At 34.3% G+C, this 26,145-nt stretch overlaps 2 protein-coding genes, 1 long non-coding RNA gene and 1 pseudogene across 3 annotated transcripts in view; 2 read left to right on the top strand and 2 right to left on the bottom strand.

Moving 5' to 3' along the window:
• Window positions 1–6,469, top strand: part of fhl3b (four and a half LIM domains 3b) — a 29,627-nt gene extending 23,158 nt beyond the window's left edge. Inside the window, exons 4-6 of the mRNA XM_073821672.1 lie at window positions 1,763–1,932; window positions 2,110–2,296; window positions 5,344–6,469. Coding sequence (XP_073677773.1) covers window positions 1,763–1,932; window positions 2,110–2,296; window positions 5,344–5,492 — 506 coding nt within the window. The 3' untranslated portion in view covers window positions 5,493–6,469. The remainder of the gene's footprint in view (window positions 1–1,762; window positions 1,933–2,109; window positions 2,297–5,343) is intronic.
• A 5,644-nt stretch (window positions 6,470–12,113) lies between these two features.
• LOC141289195 (uncharacterized) lies at window positions 12,114–14,372 on the top strand. Its single transcript, XR_012339867.1, has 3 exons — window positions 12,114–12,301; window positions 12,899–12,993; window positions 13,980–14,372. It is a non-coding gene; the product is annotated as an uncharacterized lncRNA (long non-coding RNA).
• Window positions 14,373–14,507: 135 nt separating this feature from the next.
• LOC141289373 (E3 ubiquitin-protein ligase TRIM39-like) lies at window positions 14,508–19,065 on the bottom strand (annotated as a pseudogene).
• A 487-nt stretch (window positions 19,066–19,552) lies between these two features.
• LOC141289526 (E3 ubiquitin-protein ligase TRIM39-like) lies at window positions 19,553–25,113 on the bottom strand. The gene is made up of 8 exons (XM_073821638.1): window positions 25,004–25,113; window positions 23,982–24,063; window positions 23,276–23,829; window positions 23,039–23,134; window positions 22,410–22,643; window positions 22,174–22,318; window positions 21,518–21,544; window positions 19,553–20,344 (listed from the first exon to the last, which is right to left on the bottom strand). Exons 2-8 carry the CDS (start codon window positions 24,049–24,051, stop codon window positions 19,806–19,808), a joined length of 1,665 nt encoding a protein of 554 aa, XP_073677739.1. The 5' UTR covers window positions 24,052–24,063; window positions 25,004–25,113; the 3' UTR covers window positions 19,553–19,805.
• Between the last annotated feature and the right edge of the window lie 1,032 nt (window positions 25,114–26,145).

Raw genomic sequence — 26,145 nt, 5'->3', positions numbered from 1 at the left:
ATACCAGCCATTGCGCCATTTCCAGCCTACAATATTGACACGCCTCAAACAAAACTCCCACACAGGAGGCTTTTGTAGATCTACAGCAGATCAGGCCCAATTGTGAGCATGTACATAGTTATGTAGCGTGACATAATGTGTAGCCTTTAACTCTGTAGTTGCAAGTGACTTATCGGACATGATCGGCCACCCGCTGAACAGTGAAAGCAATTGAAAAAAACCTGTAGTGCATAAACAGGTGAGGCTGTGTTTAAAGGAAATCCATTACAGACAGGTAGAAGCACATTCAGTGTTTGTGCAATGATGCAACAAGCTAAAACTTACGTAAGATATGAAATATAGTTTAGCTCTGAATTCAAAATGACAGTTTAGTGGCTTTTAGCTTATGTCTGTTATCTTTAAGTCTAATCTAGATGCTAGTATTTTTATTATAGTATTTAGTACATTTTAAATTAATTTTAGAACTTTTATAATAGTATTTATTATAGTATTGATTCATATTTTGGTTAGCTTTTATTTTTATGTTTTCAGTTTTAATTTTAATTTTAATTTAAGGTTTAGTACAAAACTTTCCAGCGATATTGTATACTATTTGAACTGAACTGACGATGATATCACTGAATTCATTGATGAACTGCCTTTAACTGAAAATTGATTATCTACAATAATGCGTTACTTACACACTATTGTTCTGTTTAAATACTGTGCAGTTGCTTTGACACAATCTGTATTGTTAAAAGCGCTATATAAATAAAGGTGACTTGACTAGTAATTTAGTACATATATACACACTACCAGTCAAAAGTATTTGAACAAAGTCTCTTCTGCTCAGCAAGCCTGCATTTATTTAATTCAAAGTACAGCAAAAACAGTAAAATTTTGAAATTGTTTTACTATTTAAAATAACTATTTTCTATTTAAATATATTTTAAAATGTAATTTATTCCTGTGATTTCAAAGCTGAATTTTTAGCATCATAACTCCAGTTACATGATCCTTCAGAAATCATTCTAATATTCTGATTTGCTGCCCAAAAAACATTTATTATTATTATGTTGAAAACAGCTGAGTAGATTTTCTTTCTTTCTAATGTTTCTTTAATAAATAGAAAGTTCAGAAGAACACCATTTATCTGAAAAACAATTATTTTAACTTGTCTTTATCATCACTTTTAATCAATTAAAAGCATCCAGCTAAATAAAAGCATTAATTTCTATAAAAACATTATACTGTGCTTTTGAATGGTTTAATGTATAATGTTACAAAAGCTTTTTATTTCATATAAATGCTGACTTTTGGATCTTTCTATGCATCAAAAGATCCTGAAAAAAATGTCCTCAACTGTTTTAAATACTGATTATAATAATAATAATGTTTCTTGAACAGCAATCAGCATATTAGAATGATTTCTGAAGGATCATGTGACACTGAACACTGGAGTAATGATACTGAAAATTCAGCTTTGATCACAGAAATAAATTACATTTTTAAATATATTAAAATAGAAAGCAGTTATTTTAAATAGCAAAAATATTTCACAATATTACTGCTTTAAAAAACATTAAAAAATCTTACTGTTCAAAAACTTTTGACTGACTTTTAAATGACAAAAATACATATGAAGAGTTTTTCTGAAAGGCTTCAAAGAGCTCCCAGTAGTTGAATGGTTTGCTTTATGTAGACAATGTCTCAATTTTCTCAATGTAGACAATGTTTAGCAGTTTATTTTGTAGTTTTATATGAAATGATTTCGATCTCTCAGGCTCCAAGCGGCTGGAATATGGAGGCTGCGCGTGGCACGAGGAATGCTTTGTTTGTTGTGGTTGTGAGCAGCCCATCGGCGCCCAGTCGTTCATTCCAGATAAGGGCGAGTACTACTGCGTGCCCTGTTATGAGGGACGATTCGCCCCACGTTGCGCCCACTGCAAACAGGTGAGATGAAAACAGCCAAATGGCATCACTGCGAAAACTTTTGGTATTATATTTAAGAGTGCAAACTGCACATTATCTATAATCTAAATATTGAGCATTTTTGTTTATTCCATTGCCAATCTCTTTAAATCTTATGCCAGTGCATTAAAGTGTTCTTGTTGGTTGTGTCTCTTACAGCTCTTGATTCAAGGTGGTGTTACATATAGAGACGAGCCCTGGCATAAAGAATGTTTCTTGTGCACCGGTTGTAAAGTCCAGCTCGCCGGACAGCCTTTCACAACCCAGGGTGAAGACCCATACTGCGTGAAGTGCTTCAGCAATCTGTACGCCCAAAAATGCTCTGCCTGCGACAAACCCATCACAGGTCAGTGTGTGTTTGTGTATCCCTTATAACAAGACTGCTGTTTATTACCAGTCTCTACAGCTGCTAACAGAAACGCTTTGTCAAAAACAAGAGACAGTTGTCACATAAACAGAGTCATGTGTTTGGAGGCAGATGGTGCTTCACAATGTTGAGTCAGTCTGAAATTGTTTTGCTTGCTCGTTGGGAACCCAACAGTCTAACATCCACCGGGTCATAAACTATGAGTCAACATGGGGTCAAATATCTACTGTTTATATGTTTCAATGTCTTAAAAATCTCTGCAAAGGGTCTAGTTGTCATAAAAGAGATATTCTGATTACTTACCCTCATGTTTTTTCCAAACCTAGGTCTATGTAACTTTGTATCTTCTGTGGAACACAAAAGGAAATGTTTTGCAGAATGTCCACGCTGCCCTTTTCCTTATAATGAAAGTGAATGGGAATAGGATAGTCAAAGCTGTAAAAAAAAAACAAAGCATTTTTTTTTTTAAATGGATGTTAATGACACCCCAGTCTCCTTATAATTTAATTTTATCCATCCACCTTATTTTTACGGTAAGAGTGGGCGTGGCTATTTGTAAATTTAATGTGTCTGGCTTCCAGTCTCATCCGCTTCCAGATTTTCTTAGCTGTACAAAACAGCTCGTTTTGCTGGTTGATTTTGCAAACTGGTGTGTCTTACCATATTATTTAATGTATTATCTTAATTATGAACACAATGGTTTGTAGTACAGACGGTTTTACCATTTCCTGCACTTATTATTTCCCATACAGCGGCTTGTGAACTGGAAGTCTAACACATTACCAGAAAACAGTTTACTTCTGCATTAAAAAATAAGGTGGATAAGAACATTCTGCCAAATAACTTCTAAGTTTGGAACATTGAGTAAATTATTTTTGGCTACACTGCGAGGGCAAAAAATCCTTCGAAAAACAGAAAAGGTACTGGAAATTTTCTGCCAGGACATTATCTATTAAAACTACACTAACTTTTGGTTTGAAACAAACAAAATATAAATAATGAGTGAGTACATCATATAATTATCTTTAAAACCTTTTGCCTTATCCTAAATCACTATGGTGAGACGATAATAATTATTCTTATTTTTATTCACAGATTTAATGGGAAATAACATACTTTCATCATTCGTCCATGCCCGTTTTGCATACTTTGCTGATTATTGCTGCTGAAAATGGTCAATTATTGTCATGTTTTGGGCTGTACTAATCAGTCAGACCGGGAAAGACATTTGGTGTACTATAGACTACCAAAAGTCAAAATATTGTGCATTTTCCTGCTTACAAAGTCCTTCTCTATATGATTTAGCTGCTTCCACACATTTTCCCCATGGTTTAGACAGCATAAATTAGCAGAAAAACGTTTTCAGTAGTACATTAACTGTGAAATCCATGCTGTTGTTTACATCTGAGTATGTCCAATATGGTCACGTATCCGACAAACAGTGATGCAAGTGCAATTCCACTATAGGGAAGTAACGAGAACAATATTGCAACATGTAGTAAAGGGTAAAACTTGTACAGATAATGTACTCACCCCCTTGTCATCCAAGATGTTCATGTCTTTCTTTCTTCAGTCGTAAGGAAATTATGTTTTTTGAGGAAAACATTTCAGGATTTCTCTCCATATAATGGACTCCTATTGTGCCCCCGAGTTTGAGCTTCCAAAATGCAGCTTCAAATGGCTCCTATCGATCACAGCCAAGGAAAAAAGGGTCTTATCTAGCAAAACGATTGGTTATTTATTTAAAATAATTACAATTTATATACTTTTTAACCTCAAATGCTGGTCTTGTCTAGCTCTGGGTGTACTCTGTGTAGAGATTAAAAAGTATATAAATTGTAAATGTTTTTAGAAAATAACAGATCGTTTCGCTAGATAGGACCCTTCTTCCTCGGCTGGGATCATTTAGAGCCCTTTGAAGCTGCATTTAAACTGCATTTCTGAAGTTCAAACTCGGGGCACCATAGAAGTCCATTATATGGAGAGAAATCCTAAAATGTTTTCCTCAAAAAAACATAATTTCTTTACGACTGAAGAAAGAAAGACACAAACATCTTGGATGACAAGGGGGTGAGTAAATTATCTGTTCTAATTCTTTGTTCTGAAGGTGAACTACTCCTTTAAGATGATACTTTAAAATAATATGGTAAGACACATAAATTTGCAATATCAAGCAGCAGATGGAGGCGGATGAGACCGGAAGCCACACCCATTACATTTACAAATGGCCGCGCCTACTCTTATGGAAAGAAAAAGGTGGATATGCGAAAGTACTCATAATACAACTGGAATCAACATCGTTTGCATTACATCAGGTTGCTGTGCATTGACTAGGTTTACAGAACTATGTTAATATGTATAATGCCGTTCTCTAAAACAGTTACTACTGTGGTCTATTTTCCTTTAAATGGCCACGAGTTAAAGTTTCTTTCAATGTTATCTGATCTTTATTCAATCTTGAACGTTGTCAATATTGGCAAACTTTGGTGGCGTTGTTTTAAAACTTAACGACATATAAGCTGCTTACCTGCTCATACGACATATTTTTCTTGATATCCGTATTTTTTCCATTTAGAGTTTTTATGTTTGTTGTTGTTAGTGAAATTAGCAGCAATAAGGTCATTTGTAACCATGAGAACAGCTGCGCCTCAAGACACCAGATTCATCCGCGCAAAAAAGCGTCGAAAAGTCGAAGCACTACTAAACAATGTTCTTCCGCAATTAACTTTAGTATAAGTAGTTTTATGCTTCAACCGCTAGAGGGCGGTTAGAAGTGACATTTCCTTTAACCCTAAATCACAGCACAATCCAAAATATGGATAAAACATAGATAAATAGCTAATCAGTATGGAAAATACGTATTAAAACAATACACTGTGCCCTATTTTTACTGAATTTTCTTCGTGTATAACTTTTCCAATCTTTAGAAACAATTTAAACAATGTTTTTAGTCATGACCACCATGTTGTTTTAAAAATTGTACAGACTACTCATTAGAAATAAATACCTCTGAATCTTTTCCTCAGGTTTTGGAGAAGGGAAGTACATCTCGTTTGAGGAGCGTCAGTGGCATCAGCCGTGTTTTAAGTGCTCTGAGTGTTCGGTGTCTCTGGTTGGAGCAGGATTCTTCCCTGACGGATCAAAGATTCTCTGCAAAAGCTGCAATGCCAAATAACCCACAACTGCTTCTTTTCAATATGTTAAAGCTGTTTGTGAACAAACATTTGTGTAATATAAACACATTTGTGACCCTGGACCACAAAACCAGTCATAAGGGTAATTTTTGAATCATTTTTTGTCAATTTTAAAATTAAAAGATAAATAAATAAGCTGTATATTCATGTATGGTTTGTTAGGAAAAGACAATATTTGGCCAAGATACAACTATTTGAAAATCTGTAATCTGAGGGTGCAAAAATATTGAGAAAATCACCATTAAAATTGTCCAAATTAAGTTCTTAGCAATGCATATTACAAATCAAAAATTAACTTTTAGGACTGGTTTTGAGGTCCAGGGTCACATTTATGAAATATTTGATATGTACATTAAAGTTTTGGTGTTACATTCTTCCAATGCAGATGTTGAAATTCTCTAAACTAGAAGGACATGTTTGATCAGGTTGAAGCATTTTATGTTTTAAATTATAAACTCAATCATTTGAACCAAGCATGCGTATTATGCCAAAGGCTCAGTTTCCTGAGATGTTGTTTTTGTCATTAGTCTTTTGAATTTACATTTGAGTAATTTTCCATGTTTTTGCATAAACTCCAGGCCTTTAAATTCCCTCCAATAGCAGCCTTCCTCAACAAAATGTACATTTGAACAAAACGCACACTCAACCAAACGATTGTTAATATAAAAAGGCTTGTGTTCAATGAAACATTACACTCATAGATTGAATCATGTAATGATGCATATTGACAAAAAAAAAGTTTAAACACAGTGAATTTTACAGTGCACTATGTTAATGCACCAATGCATGTTTTTAATAACTCTCACATGAAATATTCACATATTCCTATTTATGTTGCTTTCAAAAGACCGTTTGATGAGTTTTACAAATGTTTGATGTATTTTTGCACATGAATGCCTCATATAAAACTGCTTCTGCTGTTGTATTTCCTTTCATTAAAATGTTTGTGTAACATATATGACAACGTTTAGCCATTTTATGTTTTCCTAAAAAATGAATTCATGCATGGATTTAACTAACAAATGAATACATTGTGGGGACAAATATATTCTGGTCATATATGGGGCTCCTTATATCAACACTGACTTACTGTGACTAAATTTCTGTGATAAAAGACGTAAAGGTTAAACTAATCCTGCATATATCACTCCACCCTGTCTCCTAACGAAAACAGACAAGTCCTCCATGTGAAATTAATTCTAATAGTTGCTTTTAGTTATGCTTGATTTTGAATCTCGTGTGAAACATTTATTTTTACTTCACTCTTTGCCCCTTTACCAGATGCCAAATTTCTGACAGATGTTTTACCCAAATATGGACACACAGCACTAAAAAATGACTATGGAACCTTTAATTTCCTCAAATTAATAATGCCAGAATTACTACAGGTTTCTCACTGCAATAAGGTGAATGCAAAGAGCAGGAAGTACAGTACAGGTTTGGATGTAGCGGTTCCAGCGGCTCAATACATGAGGAATGATGCACCAATCACTGTCATCAGATTTTACACACACATCCAGTGGAAAATATGGGTTAATGGAAACATTGTGGTCTATAAAAGGTGAAGTCTGTATGAAATGTCTTTGCATTAGATGCTAAATATAAGATCAAGTGCCTGTACCTGCTTTTAAAGGATCTATTCTCTCTCTAAATTAACGTCTGTTCTTCATTTTTGCTCAATGTCTTTTAATCATCTGGTGATTTTTGTGCATTTATGAAGCCAGTTCTCCTCAAATTCACACAGGTGTCCTGGCAGTGGAACCACAGGTATAGTTCATCGTTTTATTATTTAAAACCTTACTAACTTTAAAATAAATGCAGCTTGGTTTGATCCTTTGTTGAAAGTTTTAGTTGTAGCTTAACAGTACAAATAGACCTAGGATGAAAAACATTACAAAGCAGACAATCTTTCCAACCCTCTTCATGAACATTCATCTGTAGCCACTAGTTTAAAAAATTCTCATGACTCTTCCCTTAGATGCAGCTGACCCTGTTTATAGAAATATGAAAATTGTGCCTGGGTTTGTCCCAGGAGAAACTTTGGGTCCTGTTCAAACGGTACTCTAGGGTTTTTGGTTTTATCTTGTGTCTTAATCCTCAGTGGACGGAAAATTTCTCCTGCTGTCTCTGTTTAAACCATCTGAACTAAAGATTGTAACCACTCAATCCATCATGTGTTGAAAACAGTGGTACCCACTCAGACCATCTATGCTTGAAAAGGTCAAATGTGCATTAAAATGCTGATCCAATTTCCAGGTAAACTAGAAAATATATATTCACTAAAAATATATATATATAACTTTTATCAAGTTTTTATGAATTGTATTTCAAATTTCACTATATTGTCAGGTTTTCAATGACTGTATGGATCTATATGTTTTCTATGTTCTGTTTCGAAACTACTGTATATAGTGCCACCTAGTGAACAGCAGCTGTAAGTGTGTAATTTGTGCATCAATAGTGTCATGGAATAGCATAAATAATAACTGTTTTTTCATCATTTCTTTTTCAAAATCCAAAGACATGCAGTATATGAGACACTAAATTGTCTTTAGGTGTGAGTATGAAAGTGTATCCAATTATTTTCTATGGAAGCAGATTAGTCTCATTAATAATTCACGCACAATACACGATGCACACATGCGTGTCCCAATTCACGTGCACGAAAAAAATATATATATTCACAAAAAAAATTAACGTGCAAAAAATAAGAATATAAATTCATAAAATACGTTTCACAAGTTGCAAAACACAATTCACAGATTTACAACTGTGTACAACAATTTTGAATGTTTAAAAATCACGAGTGTATCACGGACTGTGAGTGTGTGAATAGCTTTTTTACGTGTGTATTTTTTAGACTTGCGTGTGTGTTTTTGAGACTCTCCTGGCAGCGAACTCCTCCCATGCGGGTCACTCGTACACTTTAGCCAATCAGATTTGAGCCTGTCGATCGACCAATCATAACCCGCTGTGGGCGTGCCTATCTTACGTTACGTCATCAGCGCGAATCCAGTTCCAGAATTCAGATACGATTCAGCTGTTGATCGTCTCATTTGTAACTAGCCTAGTAAAGGTGTATTGTTTTATTTTGAGTGCTTAAAAACTAAAGGTAAAATCGGTCGTTTAGACACACTCGTTAACGTGACCAGTTTAAGCCAGCGGCTGCTATGAAAACAGATAGTGTTGCCAAAGATGCTGTCTTGTGTTAGTCACAATGTCCTGTATATTGGCCAAAATGAAGAAAGAATTCTGTTCATTGCCATGTTTTTGTTTAACAACGCTGGGTGTCCTCTGCCCAGTCTAGCTCCCACTTAGCACTGACCCTGCCTTTATTATTATAGCTTTATGTAATGATGAATATACCTCACGAGAACTCAGTGTATGAATAACGGTGTGTTTGTACTAACCATTTGTGCAACTGGATGCAGTGTTTAATTAAAACACACTAATCATTTTCCTTGCATTTTTCAGGATTTAACACTTTGGAACAACATCTGGATGACAGTTACAGACCTCTTCATTCACATTAATCTTTATGTCTTTTTATGTACTTCACCTTTATGCATTATTTTTTTAATGTAATCAACATTCATGTACTTTTTAAAATATTATATTATTGTGATACATAATTTTATGTTGAGCAGTGATGTAAAAATCTTTGAGATTACAATACACAAGATGATGTTGGTTAGCAGCAATTGTATTTGCTTTAGTATTAACAGTTCTGGAATTTGCTGGTCAGTCAGACAGACTGATCACATAAAGGAATGCATCAAAGATTATTCAGTAAACTTCATTCAAGTTCCGACTTGTTTTGAATGTTTTAATTCTGACATACAACCAGAACATTTAACAATGCATAACAAAGCTTTATGCCTTAACAAATACAAAGTCATAGGGTACCATTCTAAAAGAAATGTAGTAATAATGCATGAGTTAAATCAGTTGAAACTGTTAAAATGGATGGGTTGCAGCATGACTGTTTTGAAAGAGTTACAGTTCCAAATGAAACTTCTAGATTCACATCACCTCATAATTTGTGGCAGAGGTTGAAATAGGAGCAGCTACTTGTACATCATAAGCATCACAATTCTGAAATAAATAATATCTGCAGGCTGCAGCGTAAACAAACTTAAATGAAATGTACATGGTTTACAATGTGTGTTATTAAATCGTCATCAGCTGAATGTGTGCCATCGTAGGATTTGAGACACAAGACAAGTTTGGCTCTGACAGCTCTTTCCTGTTTTCAATCAAAAAAAACAAAACCACAAGAGACTGCTTGAAAAATATCCAAATAGATAATTTTCATTTTCTATTTATTTACATGTCCCATCTGTAAAAAACGTATTTTATGCTTTAAATTAAGTTTATAATTTTAATATCTTTATGCGGTATGGTACAGTATCCACGCAAATGATTCTTTATTAAATAAACATAACAATCGATAAATTTTAAAACATAATACACTCTGAGCAGCAGCTGGCTTACACTGGTCACGTTAACGAGTGTGTCTAAACGACCGATTTTTAAATAAGCATGCAGTATAAAACAAAATGAGACGATCAACAGCTGAATCGTATCTGAATTCTGGAACTGGACTCGCGCTGATGACGTAACGTAAGATAGGCACGCCCACAGCGGGTTATGATTGGTCGATCGACAGGCTCAAATCTGATTGGCTAAAGTGTACGAGTGACCCGCATGGGAGGAGTTCGCTGCCAGGAGAGTCTCAAAAACACACACGCAAGTCTGAAAAATACACACGTAAAAAAGCTATTCACACACTCACAGTCCGTGATACACTCGTGATTTTTAAACATTCAAAATTGTTGTACACAGTTGTAAATCTGTGAATTGTGTTTTGCAACTTGTGAAACGTATTTTATGAATTTATATTCTTATTTTTTGCACGTGAATTTTTTTTGTGAATATATATTTTTTTTCGTGCACGTGAATTGGGACACGCATGTGTGCATCGTGTATTGTGCGTGAATTATTAATGAGACTAATCTGCTTCCATAATTTTCATCCTGCATTTCATATTAGAGCAGAAAATTCAATTATTGTAATTGACAGGTGTGATGATCAGTGGGATTGAGTTCTTACCACTAGTGTTTGGATATGGGCATAAATATAGATAGAGTGAAAGACTGACCAGTGTAAGAGTAGATATGAGACAGAGGGACAGAGGGACCAGCATAGGCTGTATATTCACTTCCATTCCTCAGAGCCACAGTCCAGAAACCAGTACTGGTAGCCTACTCATTGTGAACTTTCCTTTTCTGTTAATGGATTCTCTGGCCACTCCTAAAGTCCAGTCAGTCTTTTCCTTCACCTGCACCTCAAAATAAAAACTCCCTGACGAGAATCTGTTACATGTCTGCCTCTGTTTTTACCCATGGACTTTATGTTATTGGTTTCTCCCTAGGTTTGGTTTCTTCCTGCTCGTTAATTTAATCTGGTGCAGAAATGTAATTTATGACATATATGTGACCCTGGACCACAAAACCAGTCATAAGGTAAAATTTTACAAAACTGAGATATATACATCATATGAAAGCTCAATAAATAAGCTTTCTATTGATATATGGTTTGTTAGGATAGGACAATATTTGGTCGAGATACATCTATTTGAAAATCTGGAATCTGAGGGTGCAAAAAAAATCAAAATACTGAGAAAATCACCTTTAAATTTGTCCAAATTAAGCTCTTAACAATGCATATTACTAATCAAAAATTACATTTTGATAGGTTTACAGTAGGAATTTTACAAAAAAATCTTCATGGAACATGATCTTTACTTAATATAATGATTTTTGACATAAAAGAAAAATCAATAATTTTGACCCATACAATGTATTTTTGTCTATTGCTACAAATATACCCCAGCGACTTAAGACTGGTTTTGTGGTCCAGGGTCACATATGTCCCTATATCAGAAGTGCTACTCTCATATATGTTAAATATAGGGCAATATATATATCCATCTTCTGGATATATGTAGATATATGTTTATAACATATATGAATTTCTCATAGTACAATTTGTATATAAACATATATTGAAAGTATATATATGGTCAACTTTTATATGGTATTGCATGTTATGACCATATATGTTTACAATATATATTAAAATTGTATATTGTATTATATGATATGACCATATATGTTAACAATATATATCAAAATTATATATGGTGCTCTATGTTTTGACCATTTGTTACCAATGTATATATTGAATTTATGCAAGTTTATAAACCATTTAAGCCTAAAAGATTCTGCTTATTGTAAATCACATAACAAAATATGTTTTGCTTAACTTTATTAATTGTTTCAATTCAGTTTTCTGGGGGGAGGGGGGGGGGGGGAATAGAGATGAATATATAACCTGTTCAAAAAATGCCAATGTACTAGTTACTTGTAAAAGGAATGTATTATAAAGTTATTGAGGGGGAAAAACACTTGTAACTGTTTGTCCATATGTGCTCTCATCATCAATGAACTAAAACGCATTTCATTAAAATACATGAGCGATTGTGTGCGAATGTCACAATACCGCTACTGCGCATGCGCCCAAATTCAAACACACCCGTGCTAACAGCAGAGTCTGGGGCTAAACAAGTCATCTGCGATAAGATGTTTTTCTTAGCAAGTGGAAGGATAACAAATGTGCCAATACCTTCACATAATAAACGACAATGATTTTATAGACGGGCACGAAGATAGACTGACATCAACTGAGTGGAAAGGATGAAACGCCTTTGAATGTGGCAGCGGTGCAGGTAATGTAACGTTATGCTATGATAATGTATGTATTCCTACGCTAATATTTCATAGAAACTAAGTGTTATATGATTGTTTTGGCCTGTCTCTATATAGATCAGCTTTTAAATATTTCCTGTCATTGTTTTATATATGATGTTATGATTACAGCTGCATTGATGTGTTTTGCAATTTGCTGGCGTTAAAGTTAATTTTAGCTATTGGGTAGGTTAATGATTAATCTGTATGGAGATACTGTGAGCTCTTTGTTTTCACTGGATAAGCAATGCCACATCTGGAAATTATTTAAACCTGTCTGACAAAAATAACGGATGAAAATTATAATGTTTATCTCTGAGATGTAGTCTAGACTAGAACTATAAAACTGCACGAAATGGAATTATTTAAATACGAGCAACTTGAATTCATATATAAATTACAGTATATGGTTATATTGCACCAAGTGCATTGACATGTCAGTGACATGCCTAGAGTGGGTGCATAAGCACTAAAGGAGGTGATTATGGGGTTTTAAAAATATGGTTAATCTATCGTAGTACATTTTGTTCATATCTTTGCTGATAATTGTTCCATTCTTATTTGTGTCCCATGAATAGGTAATGAGTCCCGAAATTCTCAGAAAACAAATGGAGGCTAAACCTGCAGATGTGGATGGCAGTGATGTGAATGATGGAGCGTCTACACAGAAAAGGTTAAATATGTAAACAAATCAAATCAGCAAAATATTTTAGTTAAAAATGTGTCTCCATGTACTATTTAATAAAATTCTAGTGCATTTAACCTATTAAATAACAGTAGAGTGAGCGAGTGTTTGGATATGGTAAGATTAAACTTATTTTAGTGAATGAAGTACCACATTTCAGTTATCATTTTGTTAGGGTGGGTACACAAAATATTATTTTATCCTTCTAGAAAATCATCAATCTATCTGCTTTCTAAAAGCTTCATATGGCCGTAAACATCTTTAACATGGCTTTAAGCACTATAGATTATTAAAGTTTCACTTTCACTGTGACAAAGGCAGTAAATGTGGTGCAGGAAACTATTAAAATAGTATAACTATTTAAATTGATAAACTGTTCGGCATGATGACGTTTAAAGCCTCCTACAGGGCCTGAAGTCCCATTTAGTAGCATGTTAGCAACCATATTTTTTAAGAAACATAAGAGTTTAAAAAATTAAATAAAAATCAAAAGTGGAGTTTACCTGTTTTGTTTTATGTCATAGAATAAAATGTGAAAGGATTATGAGTTTGTGTTATAGTTTAGTTCTTCATGTATATAGAGACATTATTTGAATGAGAATGCAGGCTGTGCTCTGTTGTTCTGCCATGTCCTTGTGGTATCTGGGAATATTTTACAACTGCAATTTATAATTATTACATAAATAATGAGTATTCTGCAGTTTTAAAATAATATTTAACTTTACCAACTATGTTTAATACTCAGTATATTTGTCATCTTATAGTAGTTTATCACTTTAAGATATAGGCACAGTTCTAATTAAAAAGCTAAATTAAACTTTGGTATAATGTTGGATTGCAAGACTTAAGTAGGTTTTATATTTTCATATATCATTATGTTGACTAAAATCAAGTGGTTCAGAAAATTTATTGTAATTATCTTATAAAAGTCTAACTTTTACCTTTTTTTATTATTATTTTTTTTTTTTTTACAGATGCTGGAATCCAGAAATTTCTTCATCCGGGGCCTACTGGGGATGGCAATAAACCAAAAACTAACCAAGCTGTGGGAATACAAACCTGTAGACCTTGATGTTCTGTTTCTTATGCCTGTTCAGTGTTTTGATCAGTTATATATGTAATTGTTTCTTTTTTTCTGTTTGATTGTGCAGGTCAGTAACATTTTTTTCCTATTTAAATAAATTCTGTTTAAATAAAGATGTTTCTTTGTGTAGCTTACTGTACCATAACCATTTAACATTTAAAGCTTAAGTTGTGAAATGTGCAATGCACTGCAACTTTGTAGAGTGTAGTGTCTCACATGTGTCTACAACCTGTATTTAAAGATCAAAGATCACATATTAAAATATTAAATATATGAAACCATATATTTCATGCATATGTCTAATTTGTATATAACGTTATAAAAAAATACATACATAAACATAGATTTTTGTGTGGAGTAGACTTATGTGTCAATATATGAAATTGTTCCATTTTCTAATAGGAATCATATATGGATATGGCATATATAGAACATGTATTTAATGTATGGGTATTTCATATAAGCACATATATTACATTTCTGTATGGGATGTAAGTACACAAATGCAAACAATCCAAAACAAAAACATTCAAAACTGAAATGCACCATATAATACAACATTTGTTATTGAATCTGAACAAAATAGGCTCCTACACCTTGACTCTCCTAGTATTCATACAGTTTTATGACATATCAAGGTATTTTCATCTATTGTATACCTACCACCATAATATCACAGAACATTTTTGCAACACAAAAATGTATTGAATATTCTAAAACAAGCATTATTTGTACTTAAACGTGATTATTAGAGATTTAAAAAAACAAATTATATATACAATAAATCATTTATATATATATAAGACCTTATACCATACATATTTAATGTACTTAATTTTGTTATTATAAAAATATATAGATCTTTTTCATCTAGTATTTTATATTAGTGGTGTAAAATCATTTATTGTAATTGACAGGTGTGATGATCAGTGGGGCTGAGTTCTGACCTCCATTATTGGAGCCTGTATTAAAATATGGATAGAGTTTCCCAGTGAAAGACTGACCAGTGTAAGAGTAGATATGAGAGCTGGACTCCACATCATAAAAGGAGACCAGACCCTCCTCATAATCTACAAACACACCGACCCGCTGCGGCTTCACTCTCAGAGACAGAGAGTCCGCACAGACTTTATATTTATCTCCATTCCTCAGAGCCACAGGCCAGTATCCATCCTCAAGACTCAGTTTGACCTCTCCCTTCCTGTTAATGGATTCTCTGGCCACTCCTAAAGTCCATTCAGTCTTTCCTTGCACCTGCACCTCAAAATAAAATCTCCCTGAGGAGAATCCCTCCTTTCCCAGGACACAAGGACATGTATCAAATCTCTCTAGTTGGTCTGGTAGTTTCTGCTCAGTGTCTCCATGTGTCACTTGCTTTCCATCATCAGACAGGATGAGTTTAGGATATGCCGTATCAGGATCCAGAGTAACATCCACTAAGAAAACAGAATATGAATTACAACTTCACAAAACACATTTTGTGAAGATTGGTTTAAAATAGTTAATTCAGTTTTTAATGAGATTGTAGTGAGTATATGAATGTAAACTGTACCTGCATACTGCTGCATCCTCTTCCGTTCTGTAGGGAGACAAGACAATACCACATTAGATCTTTGAGATGTTTTATGGGCACATGTGGAATTATACAAGTTTTATATTCCCTTAAGTAGAAAGTTAATACTATTGTTGGATGTGGTTCATCCATCATGGTTATATGCTGACATTACCCTAGCTACCATGGCTTTTGATCACAAAGACTTGCAGTTCTAGTTACTCAGGACATGCACCAACAATTAGTCATCTTTTGAAATGTCTCCCTTTACGATGAATAAATTTCAATATTTTATGTACAGTTGTGCTACTGCTCTGCTAATTCAACCATCACACTCTGCTCTTACCGATGTTGTCAAATGAGCGAAGATTGGCGACCAGACTGTGCATATATCACTTGATCTGACAACTTCTCTGGGCTTGACTTAACTGCCCTCTCATTAAAAAAAATATAAAATCAAAAATTTATTTCTTGTCTTCATGACCCATTTAAGGTAAAAATGGTGTACAAAATCATGTATTGATGCACAAGTTAAAGTGAGTTTCTCTTGAAGAGTGTCCTTCAGTTGAGTCAGAGCTCTGCTCAAAGACTCCTGATTCTCATGTGTCTTCATTCTGATCTCTGGCCAGTTCCTGATACTCCTAGTTTTTGTAAGGCTGCATAGGGATGGGTAAGTCTATAGCAGGAGAGAGAAGAAATCATTCAGCATGGGGAAGCGTTATGTGTCATATACTGCATTGTCATTGATCAGAGAGATGTTGACTGACCTGTAGGAAGTAGATGTGATCTTCAGGGTGTGAGAGCTGCTCCAGCTCAGTGATCTCCTGCTCCAGCTCTTCAATGAGCTTTTGCTCCTGTTTCTCTGCTGCTTTTCGCCTCTCTTCCATCATCTCCAGCAGTTCGGTCTGACATCTCTCAATGGAGCTGATGAGATCAGTGAAAATCTCAACATGGGCTGATTTCTCCTTCTCTGTGTTTCTCTGTTCAACCAAGTCAGTCAACAAATTATTAGCTGTGTTTGCTAAGACTGTATCTGGAGTCCTGGAAGAACGCAACAAAATATTTATAAAAAAAAATATTTATCTTTGTTTTAAATTAACTCACATTTCTGACTTCTGCTGAGTGTTTGATGTCTTGAATCTTCTTGACTCTGTCCTGGATCATCTGTTTTGCATCTTTCTGTGTCTCCATCAGTTGAGTCTATCAACAGAGAACAACACACAATGATAATGGATTTATTTTACAAAATAAAAAATTGATTCCTCATGATATGAGCCCTTTAAAATGGGTTTTGTTAGTATCTTCTACCTTCTTCTCTTCAATCTCCTCTTCTACTGAAACAGTGTTGTGGTTCTTGTGATCTGTCACAGCACACATCAGACACACACATGTCTGATCAGAACATCTCAAGAGGTCTCTCATGTTTTTGACATATATGGTCCTTCAAATTTCCCACAAGATTGAACAGTTTGTGTTTCTTTAGACCTTCTATTTTCAAATGAGGCTCCAGATGAGTGTCACAGTAAGAGCTCTGACACAACAAACACGACTTCAGGGCTTTCAGCTTTCTTTCCTCACAGAAGTCACACAGAACTTCAGGGTTATTTGGGAATGCTGAATGGAGAAATGAGAGTAGTGTAAAGTTAACATGTGCAGAGTTTGAATCTAGAGTGGCTGATGTGAAATACATACACTATAAGAACCCATTAGGTTACTGACTTACATGGATGAATTTCCATACTCCCTCTCCTTTCTCGTCTATATGGTGGCGTTGGGGTAAATTCTGCCATTGTTCTACTGTTTGCATTAAAGAAAAAGTACTGATTCCACTTTTGCCTCAAAATTAACAAATATTTTGTCTGTAAATTTGTCAAGTAATATCAAGTAAATTTTATTTTTCAGCTGCAGTGTATTTCAAATGAAGTAATTTTAATTGTTTTAATAGTTGTATTTATATTTCACTGAAGTAAACATTCTGCAGACGAAAAGTTCCTTTCAAAATCCATGCACTCATAAAACACCTGCAACATTTTCTGTTTATATTAAATGCAAGCAATAAACATATATTTTTTTAAATATTATTTGACAAAATGTTTTTCCACAAAATAAACTGATGTAAGGTGAAGTTTTATTTAATCTTGTTAAGCATGTCTGCACTTAGACTGTTATACTTCATGTTTCTTCACTCTTCAAGGCCTCATTCAGGACTGACAACTTTTGAGTTAAACTTCCCCTGGGGGTAAGGTGGAAGGCTTTGATGGGTTGTTTTGTTAAAAATAAAAATCGGCAAGAATAGTAAAGTGCAATGAGAGAACTGCAAAGATTTACAAGTCATTGTAATTGCAGCAGAATTTTTTTAAATATTATTAATGTATTAGTCTGCATTTACACTGTTTAATGCACTTCTGATTTGACAAATGATATTTTTCACCCTTCCATTGCTATGGCTATCAGCATATTATGCTTATATTATGCTTATGTATCTGTTTTAGAATGCTTTTAAATGTGTGACGTGTGACAAGTCTAACTCTGAATGTTTGTGTCTAAGTAAGCGTCATATATCCTTCATGTTTTTTAGTTTTTGTCATGTGACAAAATGACAGAAACACCAAACTTTGCTGAATAACCAAACAAATGACTTACTTTTAATACTGATACCATTTCAATGCAGTAAACAACTAAAGTAGTTGACTATTTGACATGATAAAACTCTAGGGCATGTTGTATAAACATATAGCTATGGCAAAAGTGTCTTAAGAACTGGTATGACCAACTAGAAGTTTGTTAGGGGTAATCATTCTTACTTTTCTATTTCATATTACACCAATGTACGTTTATGTTTAACTGACTTCGAAAAAAAAAATTATGAGCAGTCTTAAAGAACAACAAAATGTATGAACTTGTCAGACTAGTTCAGCATCTTGTGCAAACAATGCCTGGTTCTGTTCAACGTACTCCAGTTGACATTAACCCTATTAAACCAGACCATTTCCATTAAAAACCTGTTCAGGATAATCTCTTTTATATTTTTCTCGCTTACCTGTGAGTATGTGTCCACATGTCACGATTGCTGGTTGACACAGAGCCAGAGTGAGTCACCGAAGCATCAGGAGTAAATCCACAATATGTATTTATTAAACAGACAGGGAATCCAGACAAAAAACACCAGCAAAATAACTTTAAGACGACACAAAAGGGCAAACGACTTATAAAGGGTAACTAATGATTAAACTCAGGTGACGGGGATACAACAAAAACGAGGGCTAAACCAAAATATCACAAACTGACAGGGGGAGACAAAGGTAGAAACCAAATCAAAACATTTCTAAGACAAGACAGACAGGATACATGTGACACCACAAGGGTCTTTGAACGGCTCAATAAATATTCTGTTGTTTAAAGAGGCTGATTGTTTCAGGTGTCATTGCGGTTGTTGATCAAGTTATTTCAACTGCCTACTTCCTTCAATCTCTTTCTGAATTCCAGTGATGTTAGAGCTCCTCCTGTGTTTACACATTTAAGTTTATCCCTGTATTTGGTGTGTTGGGCTCATATGTGTCTGTTTGTATTGGGACTGATGTTTCTGTCATAGAGACATTCGTCTATATTTTTATGTTTCAACCACACAAAACAGCAGCAAATAAATGCTGGGAGTTCCTTGACATGAACATCAGTCTCAGTGTTTGCAGATACACTAAAGTAGACCAGTAGAGAACTCTTGGTAAGATAATCTCTATTATGTTCAAATAAAGTAAATTATTTATTTATACATTCATACATACCGTATTAGGCCTATATAAATACAGTAATTATACAGATCTATGATATAAATACAAAGGTATTTACTGATGTATGATAGCAATATTACAGAACACTAGAGATGAAAGAAACAATAATGATACAAAAATGTATCAAGATTACATAGTTTGATTTATTTTTATGTAAACATTTTACAGGAAATTTCACTTTTTTATTTAGAGATAGGGAAAATGGTGTTAACAGCATTTCAAAAATAATTTATTGAACCTTTTAAAACAAGCATTTGTCAAAAAAAAAACGTTATTTGAGTAGCAGCACATATATTATTAATAGCTTTAGATTTTTATCTTAAAAGTCTTTTTTAATTCAGTGTTTTTATTTCATATTGGGCTAAATTCATTTATTTTAACTAACAGGCATGATGACTAGTGGGCTTGAGTTTTTACCTTCATCATTATTGCATGGGCTAAAAAATGGATAGAGTTTGTCTGTGAAAGACTGACCAGTGAAAGAGTAGATATGAGAGCTGGACTCCACATCATAAAAGGAGACCAGACCCTCCTCATAATCCACAAACACACCGACCCGCTGCGGCTTCACTCTCAGAGACAGAGAGACAGAGGTGTTATTCTTGCCACTATATTCATTCCCATTCCTCAGCCACACAGTCCAGAATCCATTATCAGGACACAGTGTGTTCTCTCCCTTTCTATCAATGGATTCTCTGGCCACTCCTAAATCCCATTTAGTCTTTCCCTTCACCTGCACCTCAAAATAAAATCTCCTTGAGGAGAATCCCTCCTTTCCCAGGACATTTGTATATCTATCAAATCTCTTTGGGTTGTCTGAGAGTTTCTGCTTAATGTCTCCACATCTCACTTGTTTTCCATCATCAGACAGGATGAGTTTAGGATATGCCGTATCAGGATCCAGAGTAACATCCACTGAGAAAACACAGAATATGAATCACAACTTCACAAAACAAAGATTTTATAATGATGTTTTAATTTTTAATCAGTTTTTAATCAGACTGAAGTGCAGTACTGAAGCTATGAGTATAGGGGTGCGCGGGGCACAAAATTCTTTTGAAGATATTACTGAATGTTTATTTTACCATAACAAAAGTAAATTGCTGGCTAGCATAAATGTTCCATCTCAGTTTTTAGTATGAATTTAAAACGAGACAAATCTGCTATTTTTTTAAATCTCAAATGTGTTATTTAGCAGTTTAGATAGTTCTTTAGTGATTTGCTAACTAGCACAAGACACTAACCCGTTTTAAATTCCAGTTACACAGATGGCGAATGTTGTAACACTGCGTTAAAATGTGCTTCACTATTATTAGAGCTATGTCATTCTATGACATTAAAGATGTTTTTTTTACATTATTTAATTAATTTAATTTAATAAAACAAGTGAATAAAGACTGAGAGTCGATGTTCAATGTTCAGAGATGATTATTTCAAGAAATGTAAAGTATTTTGGCTTATCTATTTGTCTCTTGTTCTTGTGAGAGCTGTGTGTGGCGAGAAAGCAGTGTTGTGTTCATCTCTGTTTTTCTGAATGTCTGAATGTGTTTCTTCATCTATTTGCCCACATTTTTTTAAACTATACTGTATAGCTGTGTGTTGTGATCAGGACCATGTCAAGGGGCTCTTCATTGTCAAACTCTAAAATTAGTTTATTTTTAATTCTTAAGTAAATTACATTATTTAATTTTAAAAATATTTTACTATTTTACTAACAAATATTTTACTTTACAATATTTTATTGACAAAATATTTTAGTTTGTCTTGTTTATTTATTTATTTTTTTAATTAGATTGGATAACATTTTATATGGTCATGTTACAACGTGCCCCTCAGATTTTACAATGTACCCCATTAATGGGGCATGTTGTGGCATTTCACTACCATTTTTTGGGGGGTAAATAAAGAAAAAAGTAAACACTGAAATTATGAAACAAAACCACATATTTGTACTAGACGTGTGAAATTAATGTAAAAACTGTGAATCCTATGCAAATTTTTACAAACTAAGTCAAAAGGTTGTGCCCCACTCTCCCCTGAGAATCTAGTGAATCTGTAATCTAATGTAGCATAAACAGCACACTGTACCTGCATACTGCTGCATCCACTTCAGCTCTGTAGAGACACATGAAAATAAAACATCATGAGATTTTTGAGATGATTTTATGTGTGGAATTATAGACAAGCTTTAAAAATATATTTAAAGAATTGTGTTCAACATCATGTTTCTATCCGATCAATGTATGTGTTTCTGCTGATATTTAAAGAATCACAAAGAAACCACTGTTGCTTTGTGTTTGAGCTCTTAAGAACAGCTATAACTTGAGCATTTTTTGAACATTAATTCTTCTTATGGGGACATAAGGTAATTTCAGCATGATGTTTTATCAATTTCGTTTTTTTTTTAAACAAATCTTCTTTCCAACTACTAAACTGATTTGATCTGACATGTATTAACAAAATTGAGATTGAACAGTTGAAAGACAAATTAATGGTAAGTGGCAAGTGAAGGTTTCTCTAAATGACTGTAGTTACAGGGATGAAGGTTCTAGGACTAGATAAATTTACTACATATTTTCTGAAATTAGAGATGAAAAATTACCTGCTTTCTTCAAAAAGATAAGATAATGAGCCACAAACAAATTACCACATAATTCTCTTATTTCAGCTTCAATCAGACTAATTGCCAATACTGAAAGAAGATAAATCTATGTATCTTTACAGTGTATTGGAGATTGACATACCAGTTGCTGGGTGGCTGAGTTTCTTGTTTAGAGTGTCCTGCAGTTGAGTCAGAGCTCCCCTCAAAGTCATCATACTCTCATGAGTCTTCATACTGATCTCAGACCAGTTCCTGGTGTTTGTAGCGCTGCACAGGGATGAGTAAATCTACAGCAGGAGAGAGGAGAAATCCTTCAGCATGGGGAATGTTATGGTGTCATATACTGCATTATCACTGATCAGAGAGATGTTGACTGACCTGTAGGAGGTGGAGGTGATCTTCAGTGTGTGAGAGCTGCTCCAGCTCAGTGTTTCTCATCTTTAGTTCAGTGATCTCCTGCTCCAGATCTTCAATGAGCTCTTGCTCCTGTTTCTCTGCTGCTTTCTGCTGCTCCTCCATCATCTCCAGCAGTTCAGTCTGACATCTCTCAATGGAGCGGATGAGATCAGTGAAGAGCTCAACATGGTCTGCTTTCTCCTTCTCTGTGTTTCTCTGCTCAACAAGGTCAATCAACAGATAGTGGTGTTCGCTCAGGCAAGAATCAGTTTTACTATTGTTCATACTTCAGTGTTTTAAGGGGTTTTCAAAATCCTTCAAAAAGGCATTTGTCCTGCACCATTTGCACTGAATGATTTGTCAAATCATGTGTCTTAATTAGGAAGGGAATAATATTACTGTACTAAGTGATCAGTTAATCACATCTGTGTCGATATTCAGACCAACAGCATGATTGTGAGTGTAATGTTGCTTTTATACGACAATTCATTAAAATATAAGTTAATATCGAATTCATTAAAATTATAAGTTAATATTCAATTATTGCCAGATGTTTTGTCTGTAACTAAATTATCTATAATACATTTTTACTTAAACTATTTTAAACTCACTTTTCTGACTTCTGCTGACTGTTTGATGTCTTGAATTTTCTTGATTCTGTCCTGAATCATCTGATGCATGTCTGTCTGTGTCTTCATCAGTTGAGTCTTTAGACAGAGAAAAACAGATTTATCATAACAAAGATTTGCTATCTTCTGATTTGCAATGCCTTCATAATTACTCATTTTATGTCACAAAGAAAATGTGATTTATCATGATATGTGCCTAGTTTTGATAGTAACTTCTACCTTCTTCTCTTCACTCTCCTCTTCTAGAGGAACAGTGTTGTGGTTCTTGTGGTCTGTTGTAGTACACATCAGACACACGCATGTCTGATCATCTCTACAGAACATCTCCAGAGGTCTCTCATGTTTCTGACATATATAGTCCTCCAGATTACTCACAGGATCCATCAGTTTGTGTTTTTTTAAACTTGTCACTTTAAAATGAGGCTGCAGGTGAGTTTCGCAGTAAGAGCTCTGACACGCCAGACACGACTTTAGGGCTTTCCGCTTTGTTTCCTCACAATAGTCACACACAACTTCAGTTTTTTTCCCAGGACTTTTCTTCTTATAGTGATCTACGATCTCTCTGAGAGTGGTATTAATCTTGAGATCAGGTCTTTGGTTGAATGTTTCTTTACAATATGGACAGTTGCAGGTCTGGCTGTTGTCCCAGCACTTATTCAGACAGGTCTTGCAGAAGTTGTGTCCACATGGAGTGCTGACTGGATCAGTGAACACATCCAGACATATAGAGCACTGAAGCTCCTCAGTCAGTGGACCACTAGACGATGACATTACTGAAAAAAGAGAAATGATGAAGATGAATCATCTACATTCCTGAAATGTATATTTTAAACAATACTCATATCTATTCCATATCAGGAAAGTAATTATTTCATTTGTCCACTACTGTAAATCAGTTGTGGGTCATCACTGGTTACTGACTTACATGGAGGTAAGGACAAACTGCTTCTCCTGGTCTTTCTTTCTTTTAATGATGTTGGTGAAGATTCTGCCATGATTGTTAAAGCCTTTTCAAGACAAAAATCATGACAGATATCTTATTTAATATATTAAATTATTACCAAATAATGAATAGACAACACATTCAAGCCCATTTAAAAACCATAACTGGTTTTATTCAAGTGAAATATTATTTAATATCAAGCTGATTATACTAGATTAAACCAATGAAAGCAACATTGAAGTATCAGGACATACTAAAATAGATCCTTAAGTAAACATCTGCATAATCTTTACAGTGTATTACCTCCTGGTAAAAATGTACTGCATGCTTTATCTATTTTGTGTTATATAACGTTACCACAAAATTTGTATGTTTTAATGTTTTGCAACCAATTTCTTTCTTAATATTCACTGCATTCATTCTCTTTTTAAGTAGCTCAATAATGTATAAATACGTAAACTATGTATAAGTATTGCATTCAGCCCTTCACTGATGCTTAAGTTATCAAAATAAATATTTTTTTTAAACAATCAAATCACATCATGACAATTTTATTGTTTTTCATGACAAATATTTAATGTAAGCATTCGTTGTGAGAAACGATCTCAGAAGATAATTTATTCTAAAAGGTCTCACATAAGAATATATTTCTTACAAAATAAACTGCTAAATCAAATGTCATTTTTTACTTGATTTATGTAAATGTGACTTTCTTCAGCTGTAGTGTAGCAGGTTTGTGTTCAGTGTCTGTCTCAATATTATCTGTCTGCAGGTCATTTACTTCCTGTTTCTTTAGTTTTCATGTTGTGTGACTGAATGACAGAAACACAAAACATGACACACTTTTAATACAATTCTGATACCATTTCAATGCAGTAAACATTCAATTATATGAGAAAAAATTCTCTTTCAAAACACACTGAGTGCACTCATAAAATCGCATGAAATGTTATTGTTTGTAAAGGCAAACAATATAAACATAACATAATTTATCTATCACTTACTTGTGAGTTTCAGATGTGTCCACAGGGGTCTTTAAAGGGCTCAATAAATATCCTGTTGTTTAAAAAAAAAGTTTGGTTTGGTTGGTCGTTTCAGGCGTCCATATTGTTGCTGATCAAGTTAGTTTCACTTTTTCTGAATCTGAACTCCAGTGATGTCAGGAAATGCGATAGTTTCCAAAGGTCATCCAGCAGAGGACGCCATTCTCTCACAACGAATGCTGTTATTTTTGTGTTAGTTCACACAAAACGTGAGACGTTAACATATTTTTTAGAGAGAGAATTTCGAATTTAGTTTGCTTCTAGAACTTAATTTATTCTCATTTTTTTCAAAACGTACCAGGATTTGAGTGAAAGACGCAAGAAGAGAATGAAAGGTGAACAGACTTTACAAAATAGAACAGGCATAAGAAGGTTAGTTGAGAACACAGGAGGAATAATGCTGCGTTCCAGGCAGGTTTTTTAACTGGTAAGTCACCACTTCAAAGACTCACGACTTTGTAGCGTTCCAGGCAAGTCACGCCAAACTGCCTGGGCACATTTTTAAATTATTATAAAACGGTTAGTTCCATTCCTCAATTCTGATTGGTCAGCAGCTGGTTAGTTCCATTCCTCAATTCTGATTGGTCAGCAGCTGTGAGCCCCCTTAGCAACCACCCTTAGCAACGTAAACACAGCTGTTGCAGTTAGGGACTATTTTTACAGAAGGCTGTTAATGATTTTACTTTATGAAAATGTACACAACCTAATATATATAAATGAATACATATTTTTGATTTTAATATTTTTATTGTGTGGTAACCGTTTTAAAAAACCAATAAGGTACTTGAGGCCATGCTGTATCATGAATAAACAACGCCCTTCAGCCGTGATTTATTCATGATACAGCACGGCCTCTCGTACCTTATTGCTTAATTATTATTATGCAATATGTTTGCAATGTTATATTGTCCTAAGCTCTATTTTTCCACCGTGTACTACTTGCATAAACACCGCACCCGTTAGGGCTGACATTGTTGTTTCGCAGGCTATGTTACGTCAGAACTCGGAACTGGGAGTACATCGATCTAGTACGAGTTCACGAGTGGGAAGTCACGGGTTTGACTGCCGTTCCAGTGGATTTTCTCTGGTAGAAGGTTGGAAAA

The sequence above is a fragment of the Garra rufa genome, chromosome 17 (genome assembly GCF_049309525.1).
Source record: "Garra rufa chromosome 17, GarRuf1.0, whole genome shotgun sequence".
Classification (NCBI taxonomy): Eukaryota; Metazoa; Chordata; class Actinopteri; order Cypriniformes; family Cyprinidae; genus Garra; species Garra rufa.
The sequence above is the reverse complement of the archived record's forward strand: the minus strand, read 5'-3'. Positions and strand labels throughout refer to the sequence as shown.

Excerpts from the sequence above, each read along its gene's own strand:
- LOC141289526 (XM_073821638.1), bottom strand. The coding sequence starts at position 24,051 with ATGGCAGAATCTTCACCAACATCATTAAAAGAAAGAAAGACCAGGAGA. Across the intron at positions 21,545-22,173 it reads ACTCAGCCACCCAGCAACTG|AGCTGAAGTGGATGCAGCAG; the intron begins GTATGTCAATCT and ends GTGTCTCTACAG. Across the intron at positions 20,345-21,517 it reads GTGGATGCAGCAGTATGCAG|TGGATGTTACTCTGGATCCT; the intron begins GTACAGTGTGCT and ends GTGTTTTCTCAG.